Source organism: Oncorhynchus gorbuscha, linkage group LG16 (genome assembly GCF_021184085.1).
Source record: "Oncorhynchus gorbuscha isolate QuinsamMale2020 ecotype Even-year linkage group LG16, OgorEven_v1.0, whole genome shotgun sequence".
NCBI lineage: Eukaryota > Metazoa > Chordata > Actinopteri > Salmoniformes > Salmonidae > Oncorhynchus > Oncorhynchus gorbuscha.
The window spans coordinates 49540322-49548821 of record NC_060188.1 but is presented as its reverse complement, the minus strand read 5'-3'; the positions used below and the strand labels follow the sequence as shown (position 1 = coordinate 49548821).

General features: G+C 43.9%; 1 protein-coding gene across 1 annotated transcript; it reads left to right on the top strand.

The window, feature by feature from the left end:
- Window positions 1–640: 640 nt before the first annotated feature.
- LOC123999625 (creatine kinase M-type-like) lies at window positions 641–5352 on the top strand. Its single transcript, XM_046305561.1, has 8 exons — window positions 641–796; window positions 2485–2691; window positions 3094–3248; window positions 3418–3550; window positions 3789–3960; window positions 4090–4213; window positions 4340–4529; window positions 4827–5352. Exons 2-8 carry the CDS (start codon window positions 2499–2501, stop codon window positions 5003–5005), a joined length of 1146 nt encoding a protein of 381 aa, XP_046161517.1. The 5' UTR covers window positions 641–796; window positions 2485–2498; the 3' UTR covers window positions 5006–5352.
- The last annotated feature ends 3148 nt before the right edge of the window (window positions 5353–8500 follow it).

The window sequence follows — 8500 nt, the reverse complement described above, 5'->3', positions numbered from 1 at the left end:
GGCAGGGACTTGGAAACAAGCCCAGACTTGAATCCAATCGAACATCTCTGGAGAGACCTTAACATTGCTGTGCAGTAACGCTCCCCATCAAACCTGTGCTTGAGAGGATTTGCAGAGAAGAATGGGAGAAACTCCCCAAATGCAGTTTGCCAAGCTCAGGGCTATAATCACTGCCAAAGGTGCTTCAACAAAGTACTGAGTAAGGGGTCTGAATTTCGCTGGAATCAATTATTGTAGGATAGTGTTAGATACATATATCTATAATACAATAGCATGTTTCTGAATTAAAGAGCAGCTACCAGCTGTCCTTTTATTGTGTTTTAAATGAATGTTTTTAAAAAAGCAGCTAAGCTGACGTATTGATTAGCCTTGATTATTTTAGTTTTGGAGTTGGAGTCAAGAGAGTCATTTCCAATTACTCTGCTAGCAGGAGTCGGGAGTCGACTGCAAAAATCTTGGATGGAATCCAAAAAACACCAGATCCCTCCACAGGCACTATGGCAGGGGGACAGGGGAGGGGTGGGAGGGGTTCAGAGGGTGAGTGTGCAGCTGCAGCCTCGTCTTGGATGACTAAGATGTAAATCCAGTCCTTCCGTAAAGTAAACTGTGTATCAGAGACCGTCTTGGGCCAATGAGAGACCGGAATGCAGTAAAATGGGCAGCCAATGGCTGCGTGTCTGCCCGGTATATAAGCTGAGGGCAAGGACCTTCAGAGTTGGGTGACCTCTATATTTTGGCTCTGGTGAACAGGATCTGATCCCAAGGACTGTTACTTTTTTTCTTGTCTGGTGTGCAGGTAACTCAATGTTGCGCTTTGTATGAATAGCTAAAGCTTTGGGAGGCCAGGTTGGTGGTTTTGATTAGTTGGACTTGGAAAAGCTTCTGAGCAAAACATTTTTGGGGGGGAGAATAGGTTTACAACATGTCATTTTAGAGTTAGCTAAATCATTTTTGGGGGGGAAGTGCTTTACCTCTCCTGCACATGTAGCTACTTTTCTTTTGTCTTTCTTTTGTCTTTTAATTGTTATCATACATAAAAAATGAATAGGCTTAACGATGCAAAATCAATAATGTAAATGTACATATGGGGCATTCTGGAAAGGTTCCAGATCAGTAGAATATTTGACAGCATATTTTAGTAGGAGTCTGATTCTCTTGGCTCGTTTGACAAAGACCGATTCGTTTTCAAAAATTAAGTTGTGAAGTTGTGAACTTTTGCAAAGTTTTATAAGGTTTGTTTCAGCAAATGGTTCTCTAGTGTGGATACTGAGGTAAATAAGTAAGTGTCTCACAATCCGATACAGTATGAGGCGTCTAAACATCTCTGGAACAGGTGTAAAATGTCTAGCAGTTGCTTTCAGACAGTTACTGTAACAGTCACATCCTTTTAATTGCCTTTGGACATGGGTATGTGATGCAACAACTGTGTCAATACTTACGGCCAGATGTCCCAGCATCGTCCGGGTAATAGGGGAGGGTTTGGCCGACCGGGATGTCCTTGTCCCATCGCGCTCTAACGACTCCTTGTGACATGCCGGGTGCCTGCAAGCTGTCTTCGGTTGCCAGTTGTACGGTGTGTCCTCTGACACATTGGTGCTGCTGGTTTCTGGGTTAAGCGACCAGTGTGTCAAGAAGCAGTGCAGCTTGGCAGGGTCGTGTTTCGGGGGATGCATGGCTCTCGACTTCACCTCTCCTGAGTCCGTATGGGAGTTGCAGCGATGTGACAAGACTGTAACTACCAATTGGATATCACGAAAATGGGGTAAAAGTTTAAAAAATAAATAAAAAGAAATACAATTTGTGAATTGGTAAATGACCTATCAAGTATAGTGAATACAATTCAATTAATGAGTTGGTCTTTAAAATCAATTGACCCTTGTGTTAAGAACTATAAAAAACAAGAGGGGCTAGAAAGGGTAATGGCACGACAGCCAGTTGGTCTCTCTGATGGATAGGACCCAACGTGTTGAGTGATCGCACTGTAGGGTATGGGGCTATATTGTGAAGGGGGGGGGGGCTCTTTTTGCGTGAGTGGACGGTGTGGAAATATGTTCCATACATAAGGGAGGAAGGTAATATAGGTTAGGGGTGGAATGTTAGAGGTTGGGGTGAGGGTGTTTAAATATATCCCAACAAACGTGCTTCTCCCGCTTATCTATTCCAAACCGAATCATGACACAGTGGACGGGGACATTGACTGACGTTTGTAACTAGGATATGGGTATACACACCAATAAGAGTTTTTGCAGCCGTTTTACTGAGTATCCCCCAGTAATCTTTTAAACGTTGGCCGTCTTTTACATTAAACGTCTTTTAAAGTAAGTTTCGCTGGGCCTGAGACAGAGCACTCCTTATAGACTCTACTCCACTGTCAGTGTCAGGGAACTTCATTTCAGATAGGTTAATATTAGGTTTTGTGGGTTGATTTCTGTGCAAATAGACATTAAAGATCTAAAGATTTCCTATTTTCTTTCTCCCCTGCAGTGTTAAACACAATCATGCCTTTCGGTAACACCCACAACAACTTCAAACTCAACTTTAAAGTTGAGGAGGAGTACCCTGACCTCACAAAGCACAACAACCACATGGCCAAGGTGCTGACCAAGGACATGTACGCCAAGCTGAGGGACAAGCAGACCCCCTCCGGCTTCACCCTGGATGACGTCATCCAGACCGGTGTTGACAACCCTGGTGAGTGACATACATTTCCCACACACCCCCGGAGGATAGTCACTAACCGCCGCAAACACACAATACACCCCTGTCAAAGATAAAGCTGAGCAGGTATCAAAACCCTACAACAGTCTGCACAACCAAGTTAGCGCTCTAAGAATCAATCGATCGTAATACCATTGCAATTAAAACATATACAAATAATACATGCTATTTAGCAGATGCTTATATCCCATTAACAGTCAAGACATACTAATTCCACAACCATACATGATACTAGATTTGCAGGTTACCTTATTAAATATTCAGCATACATTTCACATGTATTCAATATGCAGCATACACCACAGAGTGGTATATTAATGTTTGTACTCTGTAGACCTGCTGGCTTCTTACAGTCACTTCTCTCTCTGTCTTCAGGTCACCCCTTCATCATGACCGTTGGCTGCGTGGCTGGTGATGAGGAGTCCTACGAGGTCTTCAAGGATCTGTTGGACCCCATCATCTCAGACCGTCATAGTGGTTACAAGCCCACAGACAAGCACAAGACCGACCTGAACTTCGAGAACCTGAAGGTAGGGCTTTGTATACATTTGTTGGACATGTTTTCTTGGTTTCATTCTCGATTAAGTGTAGAATGGAAAGATGGCAAAAGGTATCTCTGCAGCACATAGGAGGTTGGTAATCACAGACTTGTTGAAATGTTCAGGTCTAAAACTCAGTTGTGACCTTGTTTCTGTGTAGGGAGGTGATGACCTGGACCCAAACTACGTCCTGTCCAGCCGTGTGCGTACTGGCCGCAGCATCAAGGGATACACCCTGCCCCCCCACAACAGCCGTGGCGAGCGCAGAGCAGTGGAGAGACTGTCTGTCGAGGGTGAGTCACCCAGCTATCAATAGCTACATATGCATCCATAGGATTGTTCATGAAGCTAGGCAGTAAAACTAACAAAAGGGTATTTATCGGAAATTGAGATCCGAATTCTTAATTAATTGGAAATGGAGGTCAAAAGTGAATCCTTAGTTGCAATGACTTGTGCATGGTGTCAAATAACCCCATGCAGGAGATACCATGTTAAGAGTGAGGGGAAACTGAGGGTTTTCTGTCTCTCCAGCCCTGGACACCCTGGATGGTGAGTTCAAGGGAAAGTACTACCCCCTGAATAAGATGACCGATGCCGAGCAGGAGCAGCTGATTGCCGACCACTTCTTGTTTGATAAGCCCGTCTCCCCCCTGCTGCTGGGCGCTGGTATGGCCCGTGACTGGCCCGACGCAAGAGGAATCTGGTGAGTAACCCGAGCACAGGCCCACACCAAAACAATACTGTTTGTGGAACCAGATGGTGTATTGTGCAGAACATCCCACAATGTATGGTGGTGATGCGTCATGTGAAACCCTGTCCCTCCTTTCTGAAGGCACAACGATGCCAAAAGCTTCTTGGTCTGGGTGAATGAGGAGGATCACCTGCGTGTCATCTCCATGGAGAAGGGTGGCAACATGAAGGAGGTCTTCAGACGCTTCTGCGTTGGTCTGAAAAGGGTACGTTCTTGTACTCAAACCATTTTGATATGGCCCAAAAACACCCCTAAAACAATGGAAATACATGAAACCGCAGAGAGACAAAGACAACAATGTTGATATAGGGTTGTTTCTCTTACCTGACAGATTGAGGAGACTTTCAAAAAGCACAACCATGGCTTCATGTGGAACGAGCATCTCGGCTATGTGCTGACCTGCCCATCCAACCTGGGAACCGGCCTGCGTGGTGGAGTGCACGTCAAGCTGCCCAAGCTGAGCACACACGCCAAGTTCGAGGAGATCCTGGGCAGGCTGCGTCTGCAGAAGCGTGGCACAGGTACACACACGCACAACAAAAAAACACATCCAGAACAGCTGCTGATATATTCAACTCTAATTCGTCACAGATCACAGCTGTCTTTCCCTTTCACAACAAAACATGTAAAAGGAACAGAGATTAGCATGAGCGAAAGCTATTATGAAATAGCCATGTCCCACAGCTGTTAAGACATCTATTGATTGAGTCTGTATTTAGTTGACATCTGGATAATTTATAGTATCAGTAGTGATGCAGAGATGGTCTGAGACAAACACTTACACTCGCCTCTCTCCCCATTTTCCTTGCTCTCTCCAGGTGGCGTGGACACCGCCTCCGTGGGTGGAGTGTTCGACATCTCCAACGCTGACCGTCTGGGCTCCTCTGAGGTGGATCAGGTCCAGATGGTGGTCGATGGTGTCAAGCTCATGGTGGAGATGGAGAAGAAGCTGGAGAAGGGAGAGGCCATCGACGGCATGATCCCCGCCCAGAAGTAAAGAGTTGTTGACGTCACTATTCATCTTTTGTTTTTCTATTGTCAAGTCATGTGAAATCGAGCCAACCAACTACCGCGCAGAGGAAACTGATGGTCGCTCTAGAGACTCTTGACTGCTGCTCACATCTTTTTCTTCGGCCTTTTTCTTTTTCTCCTTTTTCTTCCTTTTCTTCCTTCAGACGTTTTTTTTCCACTTCTCTCCTGTTCAGTCAGTAACATCCGGGGATCAGTCTCCACTACAGTCGGCTTGCCTGACAGATGTGGCGTCACCTTAATTTGAACTTTGGTTCTAAAAAGTTACCATTTCAATTGTGATTCAATAAACCTGGCCCCATGAACCAAAACGGATGTCAACATGGCTTGGTCTTTCTTGGTCATACACAAATCAAATCAAATCAAATGTTATTTGTCACATACACATGGTTAGCAGATGTTAATGAGAGTGTAGCGAAATGCTTGTGCTTCTAGTTCCGACAATGCAGTAATAACCAACAAGTAATCTAACTAACAATTCCAAAACTACTGTCTTATACACAGTGTAAGGGGATAAAGAATATGTACATAAAGATATATGAATGAGTGATGGTACAGAGCAGCATAGGCAAGATACAGTAGATGGTATTGAGTACAGTATATACATATGAGATGAGTATGTAAACAAAGTGGCATAGTTAAAGTGGCTAGTGATACATGTATTACATAAGGATTCAGTAGATGATATAGAGTACAGTATATACATATGGATATGATATGAATAATGTAGGGTATGTAACATTATATTAGGTAGCATTGTTTAAAGTGGCTAGTGATATATTTGACATCATTTCCCATCAATTCCCATTATTAAAGTGGCTGGAGTTGAGTCAGTGTCAGTGTGTTGGCAGCAGCCACTCAATGTTAGTGGTGGCTGTTTAACAGTCTGATGGCCTTGAGATAGTAGCTGTTTTTCAGTCTCTCGGTCCCAGCTTTGATGCACCTGTACTGACCTCGCCTTATGGATGATAGCGGGGTGAACAGGCAGTGGTTCGGGTGGTTGTTGTCCTTGATGATCTTTATGGCCTTCCTGTAACATCGGGTGATGTAGGTGTCCTGGAGGGCAGGTAGTTTGCCCCCGGCGATGCGTTGTGCAGACCTCACTACCCTCTGGAGAGCCTTACGGTTGTGGTCGGAGCAGTTGCCGTACCAGGCGGTGATACAGCCCGCCTTATTAATGCATTTGAGCCAATTGGTTGTGTTGTGACAAGGTAGGTTGGTATAAAGAAGATAGCCCTATTTGGTAAAAGACCAAGTCCATATTATGGCAAGAACAACTCAAATAAGCAAAGAGAAATGGCAGTCCATCATTACTTTAAGACATGCAGGTCAGTCAATTCTGAAAAGGTAACCTGAAGGCAGTTGATGTTGAAGGCCTCAACAGTTGATGTTGAGATGTGTCTGTTACTTGAACTCTGTGGGCTGAAATTTCTGGCTGGTAACTAATGAACTTACCTCTGCTGCAGAGGATAAGTTCATTAGTTACCAGCCAGAAATTTCAGCCCACAGAGTTCAAGTAACAGACACATCTCAACATCAACTGTTCAGGGGAGACTGTGTGAATCAGGCCTTCCTGGTTGAATTGCTGCAAAGAAACCACTACTAAAGGACACCAGTAAGAAGTAGAGACTTTCTTGGGCCAAGAAACACGAGCAATGGACATTAGACCTGTGGAAATCTGTCCTTTGGTCTGATGAGTCCAATTTTGAGATTTTTGGTTACAACCGCAATGTCTTTGTGAGACGCAGAGTAGGTGAACGGATGATCTCTGCATGTGTGGTTCCCACCGTGAAGCCTACAGTTCCAAAAAAGGGCTCCCCCGCCTCTAAATTCCCAATGTAACCCCAGGTTGAAACTTGACTAGAGAAGGGGTAAAGGTTGAGGAGGAGGGGTGACGCTAGGGGAGGGGTGAGGTTTGAGGAGGAGGAAAGACAAGATTCATTATATGTCTGTGTTCTGTAGGACTAGTATTGTTCTCCAATAAGGGATCCTGTCATGGGGCAGAGCATACCAAACTGGACTGCTAATCGTGCAGAAACTAAAATGGCCAGAATATGGCTGTGTGTCTGCCTGGTATTTAAACTGAGGCAAAGACCTTCAGAGTTTGTTGTGGCTCTGATGAACAAGATCTGATCCCAAGGACTGTTACTTCATTCTTGTCTGGTCTTCAGGTGGCGTAGCCTAGTGGTTAGAGCGTTAGACTAGTAACCAGAAGGTTGCGAGTTCAAACCCCCGAGCTGACAAGGTACAAATCTGTTGTTCTGCCCCTGAACAGGCAGTTAACCCACTGTTCCCAGGCCGTCATTGAAAATAAGAATGTGTTCTTAACTGACTTGCCTGGTTAAATAAAGGTAAAAACAAAAACAAAAAAGGTAAAATCCCAACTTGTCATTTGTCCCGCAGTCACCTCGTCACTGTTGACATTGAGACTGGTGTTTTGCGTTTTACTATTTCATGAAGCTGCCAGTTGAGAACTTGTGAGGAGTCTGTTTCTAAAACTAGACACTCTAATGTACTTGTCCTCTTGCTCAGTTGTGCACCGGGGAATCCCGCTCCGCTTTCTATTCTGGTTCGAGCCAGTTTGCGCTGTTCTGCGAAGGGAGTAGTACACAGCATTGTACGAGATCTTCAGTTTCTTGGCAATTTCTCACATGGAATAGCCTTCATTTCTCAGAACAAGAATAGACTGATGAGTTTCAGGAGGAAGGTCTTTGTTTCTGGCCATTTTGAGCCTGTAATCAAACCCACAAACGCTGACGCTCCAGATACTCAACTAGTCTAAAGAAGGCCAGTTTTATAGCTTCTTTAATTAGAACAAGGTTTCAGCTGTGCTAACATAATTGCAAAAGGGTTTTCTAATGATCAATTAGCCTTTTAAAATTATAAACTTGGATTAGCTAACACAGCCTGCCATTGGAACACAGGAGTGATGGTTGCAGATAATGGGCCACTGTACGACTATGTAGATATTCCATAAAAAATCTGCCATTTCCAGCCACAATAGTCATTTATAACATTTACAATGTCTACATTGTATTTCGGATCAATTTGATGTTATTTTAATGGACAAAATGTGCTTTTCTTTCAAAAACAATGACATTTCTCAGTGACCCCAAACTTTTGAATGGTAGTGTACTTAATTAGTTATAGGCGTCACGTCAATGTGACAGTTGTAATTCATGCAGCACCTTGTGTTACGATCGCAGATTTTAGAGAAACAACAAATGTCGGTACATATAAGTGTCTTCTATCGGCTGAAAGCTTAAATTCTTGTTAATATAACTGCACTGTCCAATTTATATGAGATATTACTGCAAATATCTACTGTTTGAGAAGAGCTCCTAACAACGAAACACTTTTTTCACCGTGATAGGTTTGATAAATTCCCCTCTGAAGGTGAAATGTGTACTGACATTCTGGAATCTTGCTCTGATTTATCATTCAACGGGTCCCAGAGATAACA

Excerpts from the sequence above, each read along its gene's own strand:
- LOC123999625 (XM_046305561.1), top strand. The coding sequence starts at position 2,499 with ATGCCTTTCGGTAACACCCACAACAACTTCAAACTCAACTTTAAAGTT. Across the intron at positions 3,551-3,788 it reads GGAGAGACTGTCTGTCGAGG|CCCTGGACACCCTGGATGGT; the intron begins GTGAGTCACCCA and ends CTGTCTCTCCAG. Across the intron at positions 3,961-4,089 it reads CCCGACGCAAGAGGAATCTG|GCACAACGATGCCAAAAGCT; the intron begins GTGAGTAACCCG and ends TCCTTTCTGAAG.